General features: G+C 42.0%; 3 protein-coding genes across 5 annotated transcripts; 2 read left to right on the top strand and 1 right to left on the bottom strand.

The window, feature by feature from the left end:
* The first annotated feature begins 183 nt into the window (after positions 1–183).
* Positions 184–18,911, top strand: ints11 (integrator complex subunit 11). Its single transcript, XM_054789864.1, has 17 exons — positions 184–371; positions 622–719; positions 1,935–2,008; positions 2,078–2,306; positions 2,373–2,471; positions 2,545–2,579; positions 3,705–3,843; positions 3,906–3,970; positions 4,045–4,234; positions 4,297–4,380; positions 4,459–4,548; positions 5,618–5,780; positions 5,863–5,973; positions 9,753–9,814; positions 9,890–10,032; positions 11,653–11,782; positions 11,898–18,911. The coding sequence occupies exons 1-17, from the start codon at positions 344–346 to the stop codon at positions 11,958–11,960; spliced, it is 1,803 nt and encodes a 600-aa protein (XP_054645839.1). The 5' UTR covers positions 184–343; the 3' UTR covers positions 11,961–18,911.
* Positions 12,002–17,894, bottom strand: LOC129188835 (P2Y purinoceptor 1). Of its 3 annotated transcripts, none has more exons than XM_054789886.1 (2): positions 17,855–17,894; positions 12,002–16,773 (listed from the first exon to the last, which is right to left on the bottom strand). In XM_054789886.1, the coding sequence occupies exon 2, from the start codon at positions 16,753–16,755 to the stop codon at positions 15,781–15,783; it is 975 nt and encodes a 324-aa protein (XP_054645861.1). In that variant the 5' UTR covers positions 16,756–16,773; positions 17,855–17,894; the 3' UTR covers positions 12,002–15,780. The 3 variants fall into 3 exon arrangements, with proteins under 3 accessions (XP_054645861.1, XP_054645852.1, XP_054645870.1); XM_054789877.1 differs by lacking the exon at positions 17,855–17,894 and adding an exon at positions 17,698–17,797; XM_054789895.1 differs by lacking the exon at positions 17,855–17,894 and adding an exon at positions 17,416–17,427.
* On the top strand, positions 18,887–24,454 carry LOC129188849 (PHD and RING finger domain-containing protein 1-like). The gene is made up of 7 exons (XM_054789908.1): positions 18,887–19,035; positions 19,406–19,477; positions 20,726–20,850; positions 20,933–21,024; positions 22,572–22,762; positions 22,832–22,906; positions 23,109–24,454. Exons 1-7 carry the CDS (start codon positions 18,913–18,915, stop codon positions 23,118–23,120), a joined length of 690 nt encoding a protein of 229 aa, XP_054645883.1. The 5' UTR covers positions 18,887–18,912; the 3' UTR covers positions 23,121–24,454.
* Positions 24,455–26,284: the final 1,830 nt, after the last annotated feature.

Below are 26,284 nucleotides of genomic sequence, written 5' to 3'. Positions count from 1 at the left end.
CTTATTGCCTTACTGTAATTGTCTTTGTCTGTATATTGTTCACTCTTGGGTTGATTAATTGCTCATTACTCTGGAAAAGGAAATCCAAAACAAGCCAACGTTTAAAATTAACCAAACCGTGTAAAATTGCATTGTCCCTTATTTTGAAAGGACACCCCGGAAGTTGTCACGTCGTTTATGAATGTTCTGGTGGAAAGCGATACAATCGCATATGTTGACACTGTTGACACTAGACATTGTAGCGTAAACTACTAACTTTAAACAGTTGCATAGTTCATCCGGACACGTCGTTCGGCTTGCTTTCGTGATTTGGCTGCCAAAAACAGGCAGCTAATGCCGTAAGATGCCGGAAATAAAAGTAACACCACTGGGTGAGCTCACTAGCTGACTAGCATGTGTGAAATATTAAAAAATAACACAAGCTTTGGTGTTATTACTTACACTTTACAAATAACTTCCATGGTGACTTTTGTCTGTGATGATGGTGTGCAAAATCTGTTTGTTTGACCTACGAATGTTTAGAAGTTGTTAGCTGTCTATGCTAACATATTGGAGCTTCCACCAAATTTTTTGTTATGATGGCTTTGTGACTCTTCTTTCCTTGTCTTTGCTCTCTCCAAGGTGCTGGACAGGATGTTGGACGCAGCTGCATCATCGTCTCCATCGGAGGCAAAAACATCATGCTGGACTGTGGCATGCACATGGGATACAATGATGATGTAAGTCTGGAGCAAAGCATCCACTGGGGTGCTCCATTCACACTTTATTTACCTCAATTTACAGCGCAACCATGTCTTGTGGACAATATACTGTGTACAAAATTATTAAGCTATCGAGAAACATACAAATGTTTAAAAACAAGTTCCTAAAATGAAGGATGGTCCAAGGCTAGCCAGAGCCTACCCATAATTCTGGGCTATTCATCTGGTGCCACCCCACCCCCATATACAATATAGAATGTAAAATATTGATCCCATCACAAAAAAAGATGTTCATTCAGCAAGTATTTTATCGGTCTCTGTCTAAACAATATTAGATTAGATTAGATTGTACTTTATTAATCCCACAGCGGGGAAATTCGCTTGTTACAGCAGCAAGTAAGATACACAAGTAAGGAATACAGAAATAAGATCAGATAAAAAAATAGGTATAATATAAAAAATCCTTATTTCACAAGAAATAAAAATATAATTCTGTAAAGTGACCCTGTTATAAACAGTACTGTAATGTAAACATTAAGCAAGATAAAATAATACAATGTAAGTAACCCAATACTATAAGTACAGTTACAGAGGGGGGGTAAAGTGACCTAGTGACTACAACATGATTCAGGTGGTGCAGGTGTTGTAGAGCCTGACAGCAGTCGGTATGAAGTCTATAACATATCAAATATATACATTTGACATGTTATTCTGTTGATATTATTTTTGCCGGTGCCTTACAGCATGCTTGGTGATACGATGTGCTCTTTTATACATTAGAAAATACTGTAAGAATGCCACTTTCATATAATTGGCATCTTTATTTTGTAATGTAAGATTAATATCAACAAACATTAATCGAATCAAATTGTAGCGTTTCTACACTGCATTGAATCGTATCAAATCGTTCTGGTTTTAAAAAAATATTGTTTTTGAACGTTATCATTACCTATGTACTGTATCTAGATTCCAATCGTCTATCACAAAGAGATTTACATCCCTACTATCAGTGCTAGTGATGCATAGTGACAGGCAAACAATTAAATGTGCTTCCACTAGATGGACTTGGTGGTATTCCATGAGATTTTTCTAATCAGAAAACCGTGATATTGAGGAGCTTCGACAAGGATTTGACTTGATTGCTTAGACTGGATTTGGATTTTTTTCAGTGTAAAGTTCTTGGATTTCAAAAAAGGGGGTTCCATTTTATTCCCAAAACTGTTGTCCTTGCAGAGACGCTTCCCAGACTTCTCTTACATCATCCAGAATGGACGCCTGACAGACTTTTTGGACTGTGTGATCATCAGGTTGGTTGAAATGGAATATTTTTCCTAACATTTGTGGACTTCCTGGTTAGAAGAATGTGTCTTTGTCAGCCATTTCCACTTGGATCACTGCGGCGCTCTGCCCTACATGAGCGAGATGGTGGGCTACGACGGTCCCATCTACATGACCCACCCCACCAAGGCCATCTGCCCCATCCTGCTGGAGGACTTCCGCAAGATCACCGTTGACAAGAAGGGCGAGACCAACTTCTTTACCTCGCAGATGATCAAGGACTGCATGAAGAAAGTCGTCCCTCTCAACCTGCACCAGACTGTACAGGTGGGGTCTTCACCTGTCACCGCATCTGTCACTCGTCTTCTCATGTAATCATCAAGTTGTGTGCAGGTGGACGACGAGTTGGAGATCAAGGCGTACTATGCTGGCCACGTTCTTGGTGCGGCGATGGTGCTCATCAAAGTGGGATCAGAGTCTGTGGTCTACACCGTAAGGGTGAACGTTTCCACTGAGTCACATGACGGGCAACAAATCGCAATAACTGCTAACTCTTCTTCTTCAGGGGGACTACAACATGACACCTGACAGACATTTAGGGTATGTCCAACTCCATCTCCACATGAACCCAAATATTCTTATTTTTGGGGGGGTGGTTTACCATGGAACATCTTAAGTAAGTGGGATGCTCCTGTGTTTTTCAATTTTTTAAAGCATTTTTCCATAAGAATCCATTTTAATAGACATAATCTGTTCCAGGCTCAAAGTGTGGCCATCTTAAAAGTTGTCAGCCAGTGTCACATGTTACTGTTCTGAATTGTCAGACGTACGTAAAAATGCCGTTTGTCAAAAGTGGAAACAATAAAACACTCTTAACAGGTGAACAGAAGTTGAACGGGTTTTAAGAAGCATTTTAACATTTAAGAAGCATTTTGGACACCCCTGTACTACGCAGTGAAGACAGCGATGTGTGTGCCATTACCCCACAGGGCGTACATTTCCTGCTCTATGGTCTTCATTGCATTTCTCCTCTTTGCCATCACTGGTCGCCTGACACCACAGAAAAGTGGTTAACTTATTTTTACACGTGTGTGGGACTTTTTTGGTTTATTCCTTTTACTATTATCAGTGCTTCAGTCCTTTTTACACTTGTGTTATAGTAAAGAATGTTAAAATGTCATTTAACATATTGCCTCTACACTGAGTAAAGCTTTTATGATGGCCACAGTTTGACCCCGGAACATCCATCCATCTATCCATTTTCTATACCGCTTCTTCCTCATTAGGGGCATGCTGGAGCCTATCCCAGCTGACTTTGGGTGACAGGCGGGGTACACCCTGGACTGGTCGCCAGCCAATGGCAGGGCACATATAGACAAACAACCATTCACACTCACATTCATACCTATGGACAATTTAGAGTCTCCAATTAACCTCACCTGCATGTTTTTGGGAATGTGGGAGGAAGCCGGAGTACCCGGAGAAAACCCACGCGCACATGGGGAGAACATGCAAACTCCACACAGAAATGCCCAAGGGAGAATCGAACCCAGATCTTCCCGATCGCCAAGCTGTTATTGTGTTGGCCAACGTGCTAACCACTAGATCACCGTGCGGCCCTGACCCCGGAACAGATTATTTATATTTACATTAGTTCCTATGGGGGGGAAAAATGTTTCCAATCCAAAGGGGGCTGAGTGGGCTGAACTTTCATTGTCCTCGTAGCGCTGCGTGGATCGACAAGTGCCGTCCTGACATCCTCATATCAGAGTCCACATATGCCACCACCATTCGGGACTCCAAGAGGTGCAGAGAGAGAGACTTCCTGAAGAAAGTGCACGAGAGCATAGAAAGAGGAGGAAAAGTAAGCTCAGATGCGGGTTTGCTGTTCTCACGAATCGATTAATTAATCATGCTTTTATTCAGGTTCTTATTCCAGTGTTTGCCCTTGGAAGAGCTCAGGAATTGTGCATCCTCTTGGAAACATTTTGGTAAACTGCTCAAAATCCAAACACTATTCAATGTTGATGTGCGGTATCGTTGGCATTCTAATTTCTCTTGAAAGGGAGAGAATGAACCTGAAGGCGCCCATCTACTTCTCTACGGGGCTGACGGAGAAAGCCAACCACTACTACAAGCTCTTCATCACATGGACCAACCAGAAGATCAGGAAGACCTTTGTTCAGAGGAACATGTTTGAATTCAAGCACATCAAAGCCTTCGACCGCTCCTACGCTGACAACCCGGGGCCCATGGTGAGTGATTGCCACCTTCGGACCATGGCGCCAAATAGAGAGCCGTGTTGGTGCTTTGACAGGTGGTGTTTGCCACGCCCGGAATGCTGCACGCTGGACAGTCCCTGCAGATCTTCAAGAAGTGGGCCGGCAATGAGAAGAACATGGTGAATGTCATTAGGGCATAAGAGGTGAGAGGAAGTGACAACACATTGATGGACGTGGTCGTCTTCTGACCGCTGCAGGTCATCATGCCGGGGTACTGCGTCCAAGGAACCATTGGACACAAGATCCTCAATGGACAGAGGAAGTTGGAGATGGAAGGCAGAGCCACAGTAAGAAAACTGTTTCAGTGAATTATGTTATGTGAAATACATGGAAGGTGTTAGCTGTAAGCAGGAGTTACGGTAACTCACATTTTACCAAGCATTTTGTTCAGTCTCGTCAAGGGACAATACAATAGAAAGTATACTTTAAAGTAGTCAGTGTACACCTTGTGCAGCAGTATAGATTTACTATCCACTGAAAAGGACAACATTTAGGTCAAACAGCAGACAGCATGATCGACAAAGCTGTTTTCACAACGCACGACTTATATACACAGGAACACAACAGGTGGCTGACAATGTATGACCGACTATTAATGGAACTTGTGTAAGGAGTAAGACGATCTATGTATAGGTCTTGATCAATCATGCTAAGGTATGTGTGGAACCTGAGAGGTTTTACTAATTAAGATAATTAATGACAACAATAATCTAATTGTGGCTTTCTGAAAGTCAAGCAGTGTCATGGTCTGGGGCTGCACGAGTGCTGCCGGCACTGGGGTGCTGTGGTTGAGGGGAAACGATAAATTCCAATATGTACTGTGACATTGAAGCAGAAACTGGGCCGCATGGCAGTTTTCCAGCATCATCATAAGGAAGCGAAACACACCTCCAAGGTGACAAGTACCTTGCTGAGGAAGCTGAAGTTGATGAAGTGGTGTTGGAGTTGAGTTATGTTGGAGGTGCGTTTGGGCTTGTTATCATGTTGCCATACGGCTCAGTTTCTGCTTCAGTATGTCAGTACATTTTGGAATTCCTTCAAGTGAACCACAGCTTCCCAATGCGTGCAGCACTCATGCACGCTACCACCACCATGCTTGACTGTAGGAAGGACACAATTATCTTGCTACTCACGTGTGTGGCCAGCTATTTAGACAATAATTACTCATTTTTAGTGGCTAGTAAATCTATACTGTTATACAAGCTGTACACTGACTGCTTTAAATCATCCAAGTTTACTTTCTCTAGTATTGCCCCTTGACAAGACAAGAAAATGCTTGCTTAAATGTGAGGGCTGACTAGATACTGCATGTGCCGCGTGCTACTGACCTAATCATGCGCAATGTGACGCTTGCAGCTGGACGTGAAGCTGCAGGTGGAATACATGTCGTTCAGCGCCCACGCCGACGCCAAGGGCATCATGCAGCTCATCCGCATGGCCGAGCCTCGCAACATGCTGCTGGTGCACGGCGAGGCGGTCAAGATGGAGTTCCTCAAGGGAAAGATCGAGCAGGAGTTCAGTGAGTGCGACGCCAACCTCGCTCACTCTCGCAGACGTTCTTCGGAGATGTGATGTGACGTTGTCCGCCGTCTGCACACCAGGTATCGACTGCTACATGCCGGCAAACGGCGAGACCGCCACGGTGACGACGAATCCCAGAGTTCCAGTGGATATGTCGCTCAACCTTCTCAAGAGGGAAGTGGCTCTGGGAGGTGAGGCACATTAACACAAATTCGTGTGGTCTTTTTTTTTTTACTTTGCCGCCCTCCTCATTGGTGTTGTTAGAAAAGAAATTCATTGCTGTCTTGGTGGGTTTCATTTGAATTTTCTTGTAAAGATAGATGGATACCCTATTAATCCCCAACAGGGGAAATGTATGTGTCGGACAGTACATACAAATCACAAACAATACACAGTTGAACCTTTAAAGTCAAATTCCATCCGTCCTATAGTGTTTGGATTTGAAGATAATGTAACGAGAAATAATCTGTTCCAGGGTCAAATTGTGGCCATCATGAAAGGTTTGTTAAGTGTATAGGCCAGTTGTCAGCAACCCGCGGCTCCGGAACCGCAGGCGCTGGCCCTTCAGCCTCCTCGTTGCAAGCTCTGTGACCGAAGCAGAGGAAATTTGCATTTTCGAAAAGAGTTTGAAATATCCGACTCACCGCTAGTCTGTGAATGCGTCTATACTGCGTTCTGACTGCTGATTGGATGAGCAAGGGAAGGGTGAGGGAGGTCAGTTTGTTCAGTCAGTGAGACACGAAAAAGACATCTTGACAGTGTTCTACCCCTGTGGTAAGCTATCCATAACTAGGAATATGTCTCTAAAAAGAAATATATCGGAAGAAAATAGAGTTTCATTCTGAATGGATATATTCAATTGCCTTCAGTGCCAATAACGCTGGCTTACCCACCCGTGTGCTTGATATGTGGCGAGAAATGAGCATACAACAGAAAATGACAGTTTCAAAACAAGCACTCAGCTTTTTCTGAAAAATACCCAACTTCAGATGGGCGTAAGGGAGCGATTTCGGAAATACAGTCAAACTTGTCAATAGCGGCCACTAGAGGGAGTCTGCAAAAGTGGCCGCTATAGACAGGTGGCCTCTATAGACAGGTTGGCATCCAGTTTGAATGTTGACCAGTAGAGGGAAAATAATAATAATAATAATGTTGACCAGTAGAGGGCACTGCGGACTGCGGATAAAAGTTGTACAGCACTACTAGGCTTGTTATTATCATGGTTCATGGTTTTAATTCATCCTGAACATGCATGAGTCAAACAGTAGCACATCACATAGTACAATTCACAATTTTGCATGTCCAAAAAGGAGTAGGAAGAAGCAAAGCTTATTTAATCCTACCCCTCATCAGTTTCACATCAGTTGCAATACATTTATTCACCTCTTGTTCTTCCAAGTGTACTTTGTAGGTCTACATGACAATGTAGTGCAATCATAGCCAAGGTTTTTACTTACTAAAAGGAAGCTAGAGGCTTAATAACTGATAGAATATATCCACGACCCACAGAACAAAGCTGTGCTAGTAATGTCTTACGCTTGTTTTTAATATTTTACTTTTTATACGGCAGTGTCATTACAGCTTTAGTTCATCAGGAAGTGACGGGAAGTGACGGTGGGCGTCCCGAGCAGGAGAGCTAGGCTCAGTGCGAGCTGTGAGTTTCGAGAGAGTTGGGAAGTGTGTTTATGTTGGCGTGGATGTAAAGTCCTGCAGTGTTCTCCGCTGTTAATAAAGCCATTAAAGTGCATCGGCGACGTGAGTCTCTCAGCAGCGGCATTACAGTATTGACCAGTGCACACCAGGAAATAAACAGTGTCACTTGTTACAGGCATTGGCTGGACAGCTATGTAGTGGGGCTTGTTTAACCTTTGGCTTGTGGGCAAGCAGGAAGGAGAGACGATGCTGAGAGATGTGTGTGTGTGTTCTGAGATGCTGTCTGGTGGCCGCGTTCAATAAATAAGTTGGCAGAAGCAACAGGAGAAGTTTCCTTCTTTGCTGGAGTCAGGTCGCCCTTACTACGGTTCGGAGCTGAATAACACTGACAAGTTAACATACTGTAGTAGCGAACGGAAAAGAAGACGGCTTTTTTTGTGTCGAATACAGAAGATGAGGACTTTGATGGATTTGTGGATGAGGATTGATCAAAAATAACGTGAGTACATTCTAAAATACTTCAATTAAGTACAGCCGAACTCAGTTTTGCTCCCGCTGCCGCATGCATGCTAGCGTATGTTTTTTTTTTTATTGTAGCGTCGCTGGGAGCACGTCCTGTTCCCAGCCTACTTTGCGGTAATGTTTTGGTGCAAATGCTCTTAAAGTTACATGTTTGACCAGGAAATAGCATTTTTATGTGGAACAACTGACAGTTTGTGTGGATCTTGTGAATGATTGTGACTGAGCTAGGACTCAGTGATTAAAGTCTACACACGACGGCTTCATTGATTGAAAAACAAAACTTTTTCGTGCATGAAGCTTCTACTTGAGTCGGTAATTTGGCCGCTACATGCGGTCAGATATTGACCAAGGGAGACAAAATGGGTGGCCGCTGGTCGCGTTGGACAGGTGACTGCTATACACAGGGTCTATAACATGTAAATTTGCTGCAGGGGATTTTTCAGCGGCTGCTATAGGCAGGTGGCCGTTCTATAAAGGTGGCCGCTAAGACAGGTTTGACTGTACTACAGAAGGTTAAGAAGAGCAAACATACTTTGAAGAAGTGGATGAAGGCACCACACTCAACTACTGTACAGCTACTGTACAGCTGCTAGTGTTGTGACTGCGCTGGAGATCTTAAGGAGGAGGAAGCCATTCACAGATGGAGAATAAACGAAAGAATCATTCATAAAAATATCACAGCATCTATTCTCCGAATAAAAAAAAAAAACAACAACAACAAAAAATAAACAAGAAATGATTATGAGTATTAATTCAGGAAATTAAAGAAATGCTCCTCCCTACAAAGACAGTCCAGTACAGGACCAATAGAATGGCAACAAACATCACCAGTAGGCAAATTGATGACATTAATTCATTGCAAGCATATTGAATTGTCTGTGGTGAGTCAAGTGATGTAAACGACGTTGAGCAGACACACTGAAATGCAGGTATGTCAACTCTGATGGGCTTTTTTATGTTAAAAGTTGCCTATGCTTTCTTTTATTTTTACACAAATATGGGAATGACTCAAAAAAGACTACATAGTTCAGTGTTTAAATTATTTCAAAGTAGGCCTACACGTGCACTCTGCACTTCTGTTGAATTTTGCTGATGTAACAGGTACAATTTGAAAAAGATTACAACTTTTAAAAGTTTATGAGCTGCGTCATGTTTTGCGGCTCCAGACCATTTTTCTTTACTGGAAGAGGAGACAAAATGGCTGTTTTGATGCTAAAGCTTGCTGACCCCTGGTATAGGCAATATTTTAAGTAACATTTTAGAATTCTTAACTGACATACAAGTGTAAAAATTCATGTCAGCGATTATTGGTCTGTGACGCAGCAAGAATCAGTGATTAAAGTCTACACACGACGGCTTCATTGATTGAAAAACAAAACTTTTTCGTGCATGAAGTGAAAAAGTGTTTGCCCCCATCCTGATTTCTTATTTTCTTGCATGTTTTTTACACTTAAATGTTTCAGATCAACAAACAAATTTAAATATTAGTCAACAGCATATAGTCAACAGCACAACTGAACACAAAATGCAGTTTTTAAATGAAACTTTCTGTCCAAACCTACTGTACATGGCTCTGAGATTAACTGAGATTAATTGAGTTTTATTTGTCTGGAAAAGGTTATAAAGCCATTTCTAAAGCGTTGGGACTCCAGCAAACTACAGTGAGAGCCACTATCCACAAATGCTGAAATAATAAGAAATCAGGAAGGGGGAAAACATTTTTTCTCGTCATTGTATATCCAAGATGTTAATCCGCGTATCATTGTCTGTTGCTGTGTACTTGTTTTTTTTGCAGGACCTTTGCCAGATCCCAAAAAGCCACGTATCATGCACGGAACCCTCATCATGAAAGACAACGTAAGTTTAAACTCATAATAAGTCAGGTTTGTTTGTGTTGGCGTCTTGAATGAAGCGACACCTTGTCGCCGTTAGGGTCTCAAGCTGGTGTCGTCGGAACAAGCTCTGAAGGAGCTGGGACTCAACGAGCATCAGCTGCGCTTCACGTGTCGCGTGCAGCTCCACGACCCTCACAGCGACCCCGACACACTCCGACGGATCTACACGCACCTCAAGAGGTGAGACACTCAGGTTTTGGTCACTGTAAACCAGGGGTGTTCAAAGCCCGGAGCTCGTTTTTTTTATTGGCCCTTGCCATATTCATAATGAATAATGAATGAGATTTTACCATCATTACACCTTTACGCTCATGTTATTCTTTGTTTACACCACATTGAGCAACTCTTACACGCAGGCTACGGGATCTCTGACGGGACACGAGACAGCCGTCGCTTGATAAGCATAGCAAGCTACCGAGCTAACTAGTTAGCCTCCAATTTTTTCTTCCTTGTGATATATTTTATTGAACATTTTCAGAAGTTATTTTTTTTTACTGATAAATTTATTACTTAAGTCTTGTAAAGTTATGTTTTTTTAATCATGTTACAACTTGTATCTTGCAAAAAAAACTTTTTCCCTTTTATATTTTACCACTTCCTTGTTCTGTGTTGATGTTTACAAATTTTACTCGTATTACAGCTTTCAAAAATGTCATTTCTTGTAATATTTAACCAATTACTATTTTTTTCCTTTTATAATTAACCAACTTAATCATGTAAAAAAAAAAAGTTTAACTCATATTGAATCGTAAAATTACAACCTTTTACTCATATTATGACTTTAATCTTGTAAAATTGTTTGTTTTTGTTTGTCAGATTACAACTTTAATCCTGTAAAATTACAACTTTTTCCTTGCTAAATTCCAACCTTTTTTTCTTGTAAATTTACAGCACTTTCCTCGGCCCGATACGAAGTTCTTTTATCTTGTGAAATTACAACATTTTACTCATATCACAACTTTAATCTTGTAGAATTCATTTTTAAAACTCATTTTATGACTTTAATCTTAAAATGTTCATGTTTTACTAATTTTATGACTTTAAACTCATAAGATATTTTACTCATTTTATGACTTTAAAGGAAAAACTGCACTATTTTGGAATTTTGCCCATCATCCACAATCCTTATGTGAACACAATTACACCTGTTAGCCTCCAATTTATTTATTCTAAATTTAAAAAGAGTTTGAAACAGAGTGGGGAAGAAGGACAAAGTAAGAAGCCAAAAACTTACCAGTTCCACACAGAATGGAAGGAAGACCTGTTTTCACTGTGTCATGTCGGACATGGCATGGCTGACTCCATGCAGTGTTAATGTAATGTAAGGTAATGTCTCATCATAGAGCAGCATATGACTTGTCTTTCAATATTTTTTGACTGATAATAGGCCATAGTGACCCATGAAACAGCGATCATTTGACGACTGTAATGTTTTTAAAGGTCATTCACCTCACACGTCTCATTTTTACATGGCTCTTAACTGTCACACACAAGTGTAAAAAGAAGTTAACCACTTTTGGGTGTGATGGTGCTCTAAACTTATTGGTCAAATTCCAAATTTGAGTTCCACTTCAGGGCTTCCGCTGTACGTTACAATTATATCTCAGTTGTTAGAGTGCTTTTTAATAATTGTCTTTGTTTTGCCAGTGACTTCTCTGCTCATTTCGGCAGTGACCCTAGCAGGCTTATGTCTTTGTATGGGCAACAGAAGGGTGTTACTCTGTGGTCGTTCTGAGGTTTTGGTTTGGTATTGATAAGGTAATGGGTTCCTGGATGGTACTTAAGAACTCTCCCCCGCAGCATCTTAAAGGGTTACGCCATCCAGCACCTTCCCGACGGCACCGTCATGGTGGAGTCCATCGTCATCAAAGTGTCGTCCTCCCCTGACGACGCCAACACCAAGGTCATCCTGCTGTCCTGGAGTTACCAGGTAGGCCACCTTTTTCAACTACTGCTTCTCCTCTTCGGAACTGACAGTGAAAGCCCATGTATATCAGGACTTTCACTTTTAATATATTCTGCTCTCTTCTTAACGTTTTAATCAGGATGAAGATCTTGGAAGCTTCCTTTCGACTTTGTTGAAAAAAGGCCTTCCGTCCGGACTTTAAATATGTGTGTGCATTGGAAACATGAAAAATGTTGAGGCACACACGCTTTAGGTAGGCTACACACAGACAACAAATGGTCAACGTGATTTATTGTGACACACACTTATAGCTAGTGAGGCACAGCAACATATGTACAGGTATATGTTGCTAGGCAGAAGTTGTGCCCCAAAATGACGTACACATGCAGCAGCCATGCCCACAGGCTTGTCTCCGTGGCAGCGAGCATAGTAAGGACAGGGAGAGCCAGCAGGAACATGTCGTCACACTCAAGAAAATAATCGCCCCGCAAGTATTATTAGGTTACTTATACACTATGATTCACGAAGCCATTTGTCGGGCTTTTTTTTTAACCGCATTGCTCTCTGCTGGATAGGTGGGTCTCTGCCCCACTTGCTCCCAATGCAAAATGGCCACTGATCTTGTGCCAAAGTGCAAAAGTCAAATCATGACTCTTCACGATGACACGCTTTGACGCGTTGGCATTCAGCAGTGACGTACCCAATCAATGAACAAGGATTCGATGTACCAAGTCATTAATAATGATAATAAACCATTTTTTTAATGAAAATGAACCATTTTGAGATGTTTTCCCTGACTTTAAATTCAAGATTAAACATTAATGGATGGTGTCGTGGATCTAGCACACGTGACACGGTGCAAAAGTTTTGGGACTTCGCGATTAGACTGCTGTAATAGTCTCTTCTCATGTCTTGGCAAGAAAGAGCTGTCTCGCCTACGATTGGTGCAAAACTCTGCAGCAAGGATTTTGACCTGTACAAATAGGAGGACACATAAAAACGTGTCCCTCATTCCCCCATTCTAAACTCTCTTCATTGGCTGCCAGTTTCCTGTTGGAAACATTTTAAAACTCTAGTTCTCACTTTTAGAGAGTTGCATAGTCAGACCTCTTCTTATATAAGTGATCTGATTCAGCCCTACACTCCCGTTGGCGCTCTGAGGTCTGTGGATCAGAACCTACTGATGGTTCCACGTACTCGTTTCCGGACCAGAGGAGACCGATCTTTCCAGGTTGTTGTTCCGAGGCTTTGGGATGATCTTCATCTATTTCTGCGTTCATTAGATTCTGCTGATGCTTTTAAAATCTAACTTAAATTGTTTTTATTTGTTAAAGCTTTCTGATTGGGCTGACGTGACTGTGTTGTTTTATTTAACTGTGCGTATGCTGTGATTTTTTAAATATGATTATGAAGCGCTTTGTGACTTTGTTTGTCTGTGAAAGGTGCTACAGTATATAAATACATTTTACTTACTTACTTACATGTCTTTCCCTTTTCTTTGCGGACTAAAGAGAGAAAACCAGCTAGCATGTGAGAGGTAACAATGCACGTAATGGGACACACCTTTATCGACTATAAAGCCCTCTATAAAACACATTAATGATAACATGTAATACCTACTGTATTGTCATATGTTTGCCATTTTAAGCATTACTTGAACATTTTTCCTGGGGGCATTAATTTCACAGAGCCCATAGCAGCTAACACTACTTCCATCAAGAACAGCAGCATAGAAAGCGTGTGTCTGTTGGCTACTACTAATCATGGCAGACTTCATGAGAGCCGCCGCCGACAACTACTTTTGGACAAATAATGATCCAGAACCTTATCTTTTTGAGCCTGAGTGTACGGAGGATGAGCTATAGGTTTTAGAAGCTAAGTGGGCAAGAAGAGAGAGTGAAACGTCGGAGCAGATGGGGGCCGAGAGAGTCAGGACCGGCATGACTTGGTGGCCTGCCAAGCCATGTCGACAGAAATCAAGTGTTTCTGCTGAACTGAGTGGCACACGGTGTTACCATCAATCGAAAGGCTTTGCGTATATGGCGTATATGGAGGACATTGCTGTAAGAGACTACATAGCAACCAACGAAGAATTGTTCTGTTGTTTTTTTTAGAGGGCTTTTTAATGTTCAGATAGGTGGGTCCCATTACGTGCATTGTTAGCACCCTCATGCAAACTGTTTCTCTTTCTTTAGAACCCACAAAAAAGGGAAAGACATGAGTTCATGTTCACATAAAGATTGAAAATTTTTAATTTATATGACGACTTTTAATCTTTTTTAAACTCTTTTTTTTGTCATATAACAGCTTGAATCCTGTAAACTATTTTATCGCTAAATTGTGTTTTTAACATTGTTACGTGTTAAAAAGGCGGCATGGCTCAGGTGGTAGACTGGTCATCTCCCAACCTGAAGGTGGCGGGTTCGATCGTCCGTCCTGCTGTGATCATGTCGAAGTATCCTTGGGCAAGATACTGAACCCCCAGTTGCTCCTGGTGCTGCATCATCAGTAGGTAAATGTGCTAACAGTCTCAAAGCAATTTGATTGCCTTGAAGGTGGAAAAGCGCTATACAAGTGAAAGATCATTTACCATTACGACTTAAATCTTGTACAAAAAACATGCTTTTTTACTCATTTCATGATTTTTATCGCATAAAACTGTTTTTGGAATTTTTTTCTTGCTAAATTACAACTTTTTTCTTGTAAATTTACCACATGTTTCTTGTTCCGTTATGACTTCAATCTTTTTTTATGTGGATTACGTATATTACAACTTTAATCCCCAGCGTTTCTACGCAAGTATGGAAAGTATGGAATTTGATTTGATACATTATCAGGTTTGGAAAAGTATAGAAAAAAGAAACTCAAGCATGGAAAAAATAAGACTATTCTCACTGTTCTGTTTTCTAGAGAGAAAAAAAAATTGAAATGACTAAAAAATTGAAAAAGAAAGTAATGGATGGATCTGTTTTTCTAAGGCGCATGGTGGGGCAGCTAAGATGTTTGTGTGAGAGCACACAGTGGTCGACACATCTTGGAAAATATTTAGGAAGATTGAATGGCCAGCCCTCTGCTGTTATCCTCCTCCAAACCTTTGTATGAGCTACATTACCTAGCTATAATCTCCTGGAAATTATATGGTGACATAATGGCATCCATATTCAGAATAATGAAAACAAATCATTAATTCCATGATTTATTTACACGATACTATGGCTGCAATTAACGATTGTTTTCTTTGTCTATAACTCTGAAGCTTGTTGTTTGGGTTAATAGAGTAATTGGTCAGGCCCTAGATGGACCAAAGCAACATCAACCAAACAAACAGTTAGTGGTTTGGTCCGCAACATATCAGAGAAGAGGCAAAAAAAAATTTTTTCCACAGTCAAAGCTGATGTGTGTGAACGTCTTGTTTTGCCTTAAACACAAAGATAAAAGGTCTGTTTTCATGGATGACTAAGGAAATTTAAAAAATATTTACATGTGAGAGGCGGAAATCAGAGGGTATTTACATTTTCAAACAAAGAAAACAATTAATTGAAGACCAAAATTGTTGTCGATTAACTGGATAATCGATTAATCACCGATTCATCAATTAATTGTTGCGGCTCTAATGATATACATCTATTTACTGAGTCTGGAAAAAGTCTGGAATTTTGAAATATCAGATCCGTAGGAACCCTGAAAACGTAATTCTGCTAATATTACATGAATATATTTTTCATTCGTTGTTTTCCTTTTTAACGTGGCCCTAATCCTCATTGGAAGACTACTATTTTGAAGCATGGCTGTGGGGATTTTTGTCCATTTCTGGTGTTGGACACTGTTCTTGTTCTTCCACACCAAACTCCTCCAAGCATGCCTTTATGGAGCTTGCTTTGTGCACTGGGAATGGAAAAGGGTCTTGCCCAAAGTGTTCCCACAAAGTTGGAGGCAAACAATGTCTTGTTAAAATGAAGAATTAAGTCCAAGCTGTGATCGATTGATACTTTATAGTCCAGTGTTGCTCAACTAATCCTGTCTCATCGCATCGTGATGGTATAAACGCCACGACGCCTCCGTACTCTCCCCCACAGCCAAGTCCTGCTCAGGGGCTTCCACGTACAGTGGCTGGTAGTGACGTAGTAGAGCAGAGGGTCCAGGCAAGTGTTGAGGATGACGAGGGCCATGGTGACCCTCCTGGCAGCGTAGATGGCGTTGGCGGGGGCGCACCTCTGGATGACCTCCAAGCGGCGCAACAGGTGCAGCAGGTAGACCACGTGGTTGGGCAGGAAGCACAGAAGTGTGATGGCCAGGATGGTGTAGATGACCCTCAGGGCTCTGCGGGCTGTCATCGTGTGGATCCTGGAGATGCGCCTTGCAGCCAGCGGGTAGCACACCAGGATGATGGCGGATGGCAGCAGGGAGCAGAAGATGAGGCTCAGGAGGCTGTAGGCCACCAGACGGGAGCTCCACTCTTGCGCGGTGAAGTTCTCAAAGCAGCTGTGGCCTCCTGAAGCATTAGTGTTGGTCTCCAGGGGTCCCATGAGGATGAAAACCAGTACGGCCACTACCGCCACACCCCAGAGGGCGGCGCTGGCGAGGAGCGAGCACCGTGTGCTCCTCAGCCTCAAGTAGGCGTGCGGGTGCACTGTGGCCACGTAGCGGTCCAGGCAGATGCACGTCATGAAGCAGATGCTCAAGTAGATATTGCCGTAGAAGAGGACCCCCGTGACACGACAGGCCACGTCACCGAACACCCAGTCATTCCCACGAAGATGGTAGTGGATGCGGAATGGGAGCGTGCACAGGATGACTACGTCGGCCAGCGCCAGGTTGCTGATGTAGACGCTGAAAGCCGTGCGGGGGCTGAACTTGATGGCGAACACGTAGAGCGCCACCAAGTTGCCCGGGAGACCGAAGAGAAGAGCGAAGATGTAGACGGCCGGGAACAAGTAGAGCTGGTACTCGGTTGGCGGGAGCTGACACTCTGACACTGACACTGTTTGATTCATCATGGCCGATTCCCGCGTCACCTGGCGAGGTCACATGAACTTTGTCATACTTAAATGTTTCAGATCATGGCACAAATTAAATATTAGTCAATGGCAACACAACGCAACACTAAATGTAATTTTTAAATGAAACTTTTTTTAATATTTTAGAACTTCCTTAAGATGCTAAATCTCAGACCTTGCAATTTTTCGACTGGTCTTAAAATTTTGAATGTTTTCAATGTGTGTGTGTATATATATGTATGTATGCTTATTATTGTAAGTGTATATATATGTGCTTATTTTATTGATATAAACAGGTGTTCATAATTAAATATATATAATTAAATATATTTAATGTGAGCTACAGCTAACTAAAATTAAGTCTATTAATGGAACTGAAAGTTTGACTTAAATACATTTAAAGAGATTATTAATAGTCTTCTAAGAATTTAAAAGCTGGGCCACAACAAAGTACAAACAGCTATGTTTCGTAAAGATTAAAGTGTATGTTGTTAAAGTCTATGTAAACAATATCAAATAAAAATAGCTCAAAGTGTGACTAAAATTAAAAAAAAACTATACAAATAGAATATATATATTTAGAAATGATAAGTAAATTAGTACAGTCTATGGATAAAAAGAAATTACATTAAAAAGGAGTTAAAGTTTACTTAGTGGTACCTGACGTTGTAATCCTCATTATTGCCACCCAGAGGACTGGAGTGGCAGCGTATCACCTGGCAATATGGTGATTAGTCAGACAGACATTTTTGCATGGTTTCCACTTACATCTAGTTTGTGTTTGCATTTTTTCCCTCTCAAAACTTGTTTTGCATTGTTGAGTTGCATTAACAAGTATCATGTTTATTTAGTATAAAGTTTACATCAAAGCAAAGGTTTTGTCCAAATACTTGCAAAAGTTTAAACATATAGATAACATATAGATAGATAAAAAATTGTCACCTATGTGCTCCGGAGATGTCTTGATCTTGCCTTGGAGAAAATGTTACATTGCTGTTTCAAATGTCTCGCTGTTTAGTTTCCTGTCTTGATGTGGTGTAGGCGTGTAAGAAAGATGAGGACAGGAAACAGAAACGACTCTCGCTATTTTATAACCCACCTTCTGCTGTGGTAGACATCCTTTTGCTTCTTTTATTCTGTTTATCTCTCCACTTCTACAATGCAACACCCACACAGGAACGCTTCAAATGAATACACAAGTTATCCCCTACAGAAAGAGCAAGAAGAGCATTAATGGATTCAAAAACTCCCACGTTTAAATCTGTGACCTTATTGTTTCATTCTAATTTCAGCTTGCTGGAAAATATTACAGTGTTTACCGTCACATTTGAACATTCTTAGCTGTCATACAAGTGTAAAAGAAGTGAATAAGTACGGTGGTCAACACATAAAACACAAATAAAACAAAACACACAAAAAAACAAATAAAAACCAGAAGTCAGACCTTTGACGCCCACTGAACTGAACCCTTGCGAAGCACACCGAGGTTGGAGTTTTGTGTGGTGGTTTGACTGCTTTTGGTGTTGGTGCTCTTATTATTGTGCATTGCTAAAGAATTCATTCACAAAATTTCCAGCTAAGTTTTTTTTTATTTATGGTTGGTTTATTTATGGTTTATTTGTTTTAAATAAACTGTCTGCTAAATCAAAGTCAACCAATTCATATTTAAATAATATCTTGACTGTATTACCATGGCCATTATTATGAACGTGAGATTAAAAAACAATAAGCCTTTGTAGTTGTGGATGGTGCCACACGACATGACGCTACATTACTACCAGTCAGAAGATGGCGCTGATTTGTCTTCAATCTTCTTGTCGCCTGCAGATAAAAATAAACGACAGCGAAGAAGAAACTGAACACCCCCCCCCGACCAAGACAAACGAGTATTAGTGGCGTGATAATTGAGTATTGATTAAATTATCCAATTTATGACAAAGTTATAACTTGATCAATATCTATGTTTTTAGACTTTCTGAACGATCAAATTACCGGCTTGCCGTGGCTGTTTTGATGCTCGTGAAATAGCATGTAGTAGAGCCATGTTGAAAAATGTCAGCCGAGTTTTAATGACCAGTTGTGGCCTGCTCTGACGTCACTCTTGCTGAAAGCTTTTTTTTTTTTTTATAAAGTTGTTAGGTTTTAATTGTTGTGGACATGCAAGCGTTGGACGGGGAGACATGTCCCGTCTGCTTGAACCCTCTTGTGGAGGACACCGCGGCCTCTGTGGACAACTGCCAGCATGTGTTTTGTCTTGCGTGTATTCTTCAGTGGTCCAAGGTAAACAGCACTCCAATCACTCACTCAAGCCTAACCTGATGTCTTCTATTGGACAAAGTAATGGGACACAGTTCATAATCAATTAATGAATCCATCAAGAGTGTGGATAGAGTCCTTAGTTGTCCGTGAATTTTAGTTCATCTATTTCAAGGTATTTTGGGACAACTGTTTGCTTCCCACTTTGGAGAAGACACTTTTCTGTTCCAAGTGCAGCGAGCAAGGTGTTGTTGGAGGAGTTTGGTGTGGAAGAACAAGTGCATCATGTTACCTCACAAATACTCCAAAATCTTGTAGAAAAGTGGATGCTGTTATAGCTGCAAGTTGTTCTTCCTGTATGTCCAAGTTAAATGTGACGTGTGTTCAATTCCAGATGGCCAACATCTGTCCTGTGGATCGGATCCCTTTCACGTCCATCCGTCCTGGAGGTGACGTTGGAAAGAAGGTGACCGCTGTATTTTGCAGATCGGATAATATCGGCGTCCGCCACGCAATTGGGCCGATCCGGTCGCCGTGTCACGTTTGTAACTCTGAGGCACACTCCAACATGGTAGGTGTGGTAATGCGCCTCAAAGCTGCTGCCACTCGATTCCCACCACCCGCAAGAAGAAGAAAACACAACACCACCATGCAGACATGTCCACGGTGTATCGTGGTGAAATTAGTTTCACGTTGGCCGTTCCCCCTCACTGTGCCCGCACTGCTGTGTCATTATGCGGGGAGCTTGCCCGCAGTGGTTGAGCTACATGGTGGCCAATGGTGGCCGTGGCCACCCTTGGTCACTCTCCGGTGGCCCCACTGGCCAGCTAGACATTTCAGATATTAACACATTGCCACCCCTATGTGAGTAATGGTCTCACCTTGGCCATCCCAATGAAAAATTTCTGGTTCTGCCACTGCTCGCACGGGAAATGCGCTGGTTGTTTACACTAGGGACCATCAATAAATTACTATTAAGCCGAAGCCAGTTTGTTAAGAAAATGTCATATATTCTAAATCACACCACAAATTGATATATAACCATGTCAGATGATTAGTCCTACTAAAAATATTTTACACGCCCATCCTTCCATCTTCTATGCCGCTTATCCCCAATAGGGTCGAGGGTATGCTGGAGCCTATCCCAGCTGACTTCGGGCGAAAGGCGGGGTACACCCTGGACTGGTCGCCAGCCAATCGCATATTTTACACAGCCATTTTTTCCAATTTTATCCTTTATTGGATGGACTTTTTTATTGGATGGACCTTTCATTTGGGGCCACATGTTGGCCACACAGTCAGAAGATCGGGAAGACCTGGGTTCGAGTCTTTGTTGGGCATTTCTTTGTGGAGTTTGCATGTATATTAAATGCATAGAAAATGGATGGATCTTTTATTGGATTAGGGACCTGACTCACAAAAGCCAAGCAATATTGTTGGTCATGCTGTGTAACAAAAAACTAAATTCAGTAATACTTTAGTTGCCTTATTTTGAATGCTTTGAAGAGCAATTTTCATAACCATATTAAATTCCACAAATTCAGGCTTGTAACAACAACAACAACAAAAAGATTGGTACCGGATCAGATCGGCAAGACTATTAAAAAATCGGATCGGAAGCCAAAAAATGTGGATCAGGACATCCCTAGCTACTACAAATCTTTCTGTAAAGAAATTCCTTGTATGTGTGAAAATGCATTACTTGTTGCCACAGATCAAAGTAATGGTGGTCAAAAATGATGATGAAGAGGAGGGAGCCAGCGGCATCATTGTGTGTGAGCAATGTGGACGCAGCGACGGCACACGTCAGCTTCTAGTGTGTATACATTGTGATTCCGGGTACGTCACACAAACATATTGTCTGTAATTAGCTGCTTCTCTAAGCGTGTTTGCGTGCTTTATGTTGTGTTTTCCACCTCAGGTATCATCATGGCTGCTTGAGAGCTGCATCGTTGACGAGTCCTCAAGGTGACTGGACCTGTCCCGACTGTCACATCCTGTCTCATCAAGCTGGTAAAAAAAACACTTGATGCTCAAATAAAACATAATTTACAGTATATGGCTAGACTGAGCAGAAAGTAATTCAAAGACAGAACACAGTTTGTGTCTTCAAGCAATTGTTTACGTTCAACAAATATAATGCATGTGCTTTCTTAAACGTCAAAGACAATTTAGAGTCTTCAGCCAATCTAACACACGTATTTATGTCAAAATTAAAGGTGATTTTGTAAACATTACCACTATTAATAGTTCAGTTTATTACATGTGTACAATTCAACATGGCCAAAAAGGAGGATGCATAATTGTTAGGGGTGTAACGATTCATCTACTACATCGATTCATATTCTTATGATCCAACGACATCGATCTGTGTTCAGCAAGTTGCCATTCCGGGCGACATATATCAATGTAACATTGTTTTAAAGCTAATGAATCGATTGCATCGATACTAAGAAATAAAGCATTGAATTTAAGGACAGCAGGCTTTATATGGATGTGTGTTTTTGTTTTCTGCTTTTTAATGATAAAGACCTTAAACACTACTCGATTCAGTCTGCCTGGCTGTGGCGTCATCGTGTTCCGGGTATGTGGTGGTCATGCGAGTTGTAGTTGACCTGTGAAATACAGTTGATTCGCTGCTTCTTCTTTTGGTCAGTTGCTACACTTCATTCAGTATTCATATTTAACTCATCTGTCCTTATTTGAAACTCCTTTTGAGTGACTTTTATGGGGACAATATGCAATGTAAGAACGTTTTGTACGTCTCTAGACGGTAGTTTACAGTCCAGCAGCAGTGACACTTAGTGACGTCATCATCCAGCGCGGCGTGTCCAGGTCACTACGCGCATGTGCGCTGCAGAACTTCTGTCATTTGTGTATTCTTGTTAGTTGGGGCACCGTTCTTTCAAATGGCTGCTCTGATCAGGAGGATTATCAGCACAAAAAAACCCTGTGGCCATCGGCCTGTACAGGTGAGAAAGAAAATACCTAATTGAAGATACCATACCACATTCATTTGCTGAGCAATTTAGATAATGTCCATCACCTTTGGGTTCAAAGTGCAGGTTTGGATTGCACTATTTAAAGTAAATAATTAATCATGGCAAGCTATACCACCCTCTGTTCATCCTGAATTTGTATTGCACTGTCCAGTATCCAGGTATTTATTTCCCAGTCACACTGGTTGAACTTTTGGCTAAAAAGTTGCTGAATCATTTTAAAGTTACTGAATCATTTCGGATCGTATCGTTCTCAATGAACCAATATCGTCCTTGAATTGTATCGGCAACCACGAATCGTGATACGAATTGAATCATAATTAAAACTAATCGTTACACCCCTAATAATTGTGCATCTAATTTATATGGACGCTGGGGGAGACAAAGTGAGCAAAAAAACATGACATTGGAGTGCTGTTCTTCTGCCACTGTCTGTTGATGCTTTTAGATGCACTGCTTAAGCCAACAGTGCTAACCGTGCTGCCCGTCAGAGGGTTCCTTGTAAGAACATTTGTGTGGGTTCCTTATTAGAGTTAAGTTATTTTTTCTCGACACTCATAGAGAGACTTGCAGAAGAAGAGGAGATCAGTGATGGAGAACTATCAGACCTACTTGCTGAAGTCCATGAAGAGGCATCTACCAGCAACCGCCTCCGGCCCACCACCATCAATCAGTCCCGGCTCGCTGCTGCCCCTCGCCGCAGCCCCAGGAACCACACCACAACCAGCAGCAGCAGCCTCAGTGCTCACTGGGTCAGTTCTGTGTGGTATGTCCTGCTCATTGGACACTGTCGTTGATGTTTACGTTTTGCTGTTTTTCAGCATGTACCCAAACACTTGCTGAGGGCGACCAGGCAGTGGCAGAGCCAGATGCACTTCCCCTCACCACCACTAGGGGTAAGACAACACTTGACTGTTTCATTTTTTCTTCATGCAGATTTTTTACCATGGAAGTACAGAAAGTAGAAGTAAATACATTACATCATTTCATAGCAATCCCCAGATGCCATCCATACATAGATCATGGGATTATTATTATGAATGCTTGACTATGTCAGCATAATAAAATTAACTACTTTTTTTCCCTCCTGTATTCCAGGATCAAAAATAGGAAATAGATTTGAGAAGAAATGCAGGGGATTGACCACCAAGTGGCAGCATCTTTGCAACAGATGCCTGCTAAATTTGAAAGGAATAGCTTGGATTGTTTTACATTAAGTTGTATGACATCCCCATCAGCAGTGTCGTCCATCACCAGTGACTTTCCCCCCCACTTGGTCCCGTGAGCTCAGTTCTGGTCGGATTTCGGTGACAAAAAAAAAAACATAGTTCCGGTTGGTTATTGTGGTTACTTAAGTAAAGACATACGTAAACAAGATGGTGGCCAAACCATCACATTACATTGGAAATCAAGGTACCAGAGTATGGAGGAAGAGAGGAGAGGCACAGGATCCACACTGCTTGAGGTCCAGTGTAAAGTTTCCACAGTCGGTGATGGTTTGGGGTCCTTAAACCAGGTACTGGTGCCAAAACTACCAGTACCTGGTTTAAGGACCATGGTATCCCTGTCCTTAATTGGCCAGCAAATTCACCTGACCTCAACCCAATAGAAAATCTATGGGGTATTGTCAAGAGGAAAATGCTATAGGCCAGACCCAACAATGCAGAAGAGCTGAAGGCCACTATCAGAGCAACGTGGGATCTCATAACACCTGAGGAGTGCCACAGACTGATCGACTCCATGCCACGCCGTGTTGCGGCAGTAATTCAGGCAAAAGGATCCCCGACCAAGTATTGAGTGCTGTACATGTTCATACTTTTCAGTTGGCCAACATTTCTAAAATCCCTTTTTTATTGGTCATAAGTAATATTCAAATTTTCTGAGACACTGACTGTGTTATGAATACTGTATATATAATATACATCCATCCATTTTCTATGTCGCTTATCCTCATTAGGGTCGTGGGGGTATGCTGGAGCCTATCCCAGCTGACTTCGGGCGACAGGCGGGGTACCCCCTGGACTGGTCGCCAGCCAATTGTAGTATAATATACATATGTCACTTTTTGAATGAAATTCCTGAAATAAATCAACATTTTGGTCATATTCTAGTATATTGAGCAGCACCTGTATATTCTACTCACAAAAAGTTTGGGATATGTACAACTGTTATGTTAGAAACCAGCAAGTTGTGCGTTACGTATTGAACGTGTTGGACGTGTGCATTCAAAATTAGAAGGTCAAAATACAGTAGTACACTATAGGTTCATCCTGAAATGTATCTGAAATATCCTAACTTCTTGTGAGTAGTGTGTGTGTGTGTGTGTGTGTGTATAATATATATTGTATTTTGCAGAACTTTGCTGCTTTGTGTTTATTGTTCACCATTGTGGTTATTTTTCGTTGTGTAAAATGGCACCGTTTCACATTAAATGATGCTGCTAACATTAGCCAACACTGGAGAACAATATTCGTCTTTTTTTCCCCAAGAGCTCCTGTTTCGGCATGGAAGCAGCAAGGAGCTTGTTTTATTTGTGTGTGCGCTTGTGTATTAGGACTGTCAAAAAATCAGGCATTAACGGAGTTAGAACTTTTTCCTGTAAACGCAGGTGCATCATGTCAAGCCACACCTCTCTGTTATGTCAGATGACGGAAGCATAGTGTGTGTCCCCACATAGTTGACGCTCTTTAACTTTATTCTGACCTGAACCCATCAAGAGCAGCGCAATTCCAATGCCATATATTACGGAATCACAGGAGTGCCAAAATTAACGGATAATATGTGTCCCCAACTACGTCTGTAGTCCACCTCGGAATGACACTTCTTCATTGTCACTAGACGACCGTGAAATACTTTCACGGACACACCAAAAATCACAATATCTTTATATTTGCGTGCATAAACAGAAAGACAAAAACAGTAAGTATAAATTCTTACCACTAGCTAACAACTCAGAAGTACAGCATTTAGGTATGCTCGACAATCGAAAATACATCTACAGTACATGCAACGTGTGAATTCAAGTGGAATTACTTTGTGTCTTTGATCGCAACTCGTTATAACAGGGTTAAAGTGTGTATCAAATGTGCTACTTTTACACAGACTAGTGTTTAGGCAAATACATTTTCAGTGTGCTATCTTTTAGCTTGAGTTAAATTTTCAGCTCATTTGGAGCTGTTAATAAATATATATGCACTGTGTGTGTGTGTGTGTGTATATATATACTGTATATGTTGGCTTTCCCAGGCCAGATGTGAGACATAATCCCTCCAGCGTGTCCAAGGTCTGCCCCGGGGTCTTCTCCTGGCTCAGCATACCCGGAACACCTCACCGGGGAGGCGACCGGCAGGCATCCGGTCTAGATGCCCGAGCCACCTCAATGTGAATGAGCAGCGGCTCTACTCTGAGCTCCTCCCGGATGACCGAGCTCCTCACCCTGTCTCTTAGGGTGACTCCAGCTACTCTACAGAGGAAACTAATTACAGCCGCTTGTATCCGCAATCTCATTGTTTCGGTCACAACCCAAAGCTCATGACCATAGGTGAGAGTGGGAACATAGATTGATCGGTAAATTGAGAGCTTTGCCGTCCAGCTCAGCTCTCTCCTCACCACGACGGTCCGGTACAGCGACCGCATTACTGCAGACGCCGCGCAGATCCACCTATCAACTTCACCCTCCAACCTTCCTTCACTCGTGAACAAGACCCCAAGATACTCCTCCACCTGGGGCAGGACCTCATTCCCAATCCGGAGGGAGCAATCCACCCTTTTCTGACTGAGAACCATGGCCTCCGATTTGGAGGTGCTGAGTCTCATCCCAGAAGCTTCACACTCAGATGCAAACCTCCCCAGTAAACGCTGCAGGTCACAGCCCGATGAGGCCATCAGGACCACATCGTCTGCAAATAGCAGAGATGAGATCCTAAGGCAACCGAACTGGACTCCCAGCCTTGGCTCCGCCGAGAAATTCTGTCGATGAAAATTATGAACAGAATCGGTGACAAAGGGCAGCCTTGGTGGAGGCCAACGTTCACCGGAAGCAGGCTTGACTTACTGCTGGCAATGCGAACCAGGCTACTGCTCCGGTTGTACAAGGACTGAATGGCACGTAGTAGCGCGCCACCAATCCCGTACTCCTGGAGCACCCCTCACAGGACACTGTGAGGGACACAGTCGAATGCCTTTTCCAAGTCCACAAAGCACATGTAGACCGGTTGGGCAACTCCCAAGTACCTTCCAGTACCCTTGCAAGGGTGTAGAGTTGGTCCAGTCTT

The sequence above is a fragment of the Dunckerocampus dactyliophorus genome, chromosome 1 (genome assembly GCF_027744805.1).
Source record: "Dunckerocampus dactyliophorus isolate RoL2022-P2 chromosome 1, RoL_Ddac_1.1, whole genome shotgun sequence".
Lineage (NCBI taxonomy): Eukaryota > Metazoa > Chordata > Actinopteri > Syngnathiformes > Syngnathidae > Dunckerocampus > Dunckerocampus dactyliophorus.
The sequence above is the reverse complement of the archived record's forward strand: the minus strand, read 5'-3'. Positions and strand labels throughout refer to the sequence as shown.

Coding starts and splice junctions, on each gene's coding strand:
- ints11 (XM_054789864.1), top strand. CDS start 344: ATGCCGGAAATAAAAGTAACACCACTGG. Junction 2,307..2,372: donor ACCTGCACCAGACTGTACAG/GTGGGGTCTTCA, acceptor AGTTGTGTGCAG/GTGGACGACGAGTTGGAGAT. Junction 5,781..5,862: donor AAAGATCGAGCAGGAGTTCA/GTGAGTGCGACG, acceptor TCTGCACACCAG/GTATCGACTGCTACATGCCG.
- LOC129188835 (XM_054789886.1), bottom strand. CDS start 16,755: ATGATGAATCAAACAGTGTCAGTGTCAGAGTGTCAGCTCCCGCCAACC.
- LOC129188849 (XM_054789908.1), top strand. CDS start 18,913: ATGCAAGCGTTGGACGGGGAGACATGTCCCGTCTGCTTGAACCCTCTT. Junction 19,036..19,405: donor GTATTCTTCAGTGGTCCAAG/GTAAACAGCACT, acceptor GTTCAATTCCAG/ATGGCCAACATCTGTCCTGT. Junction 22,763..22,831: donor GCAGCCTCAGTGCTCACTGG/GTCAGTTCTGTG, acceptor GCTGTTTTTCAG/CATGTACCCAAACACTTGCT.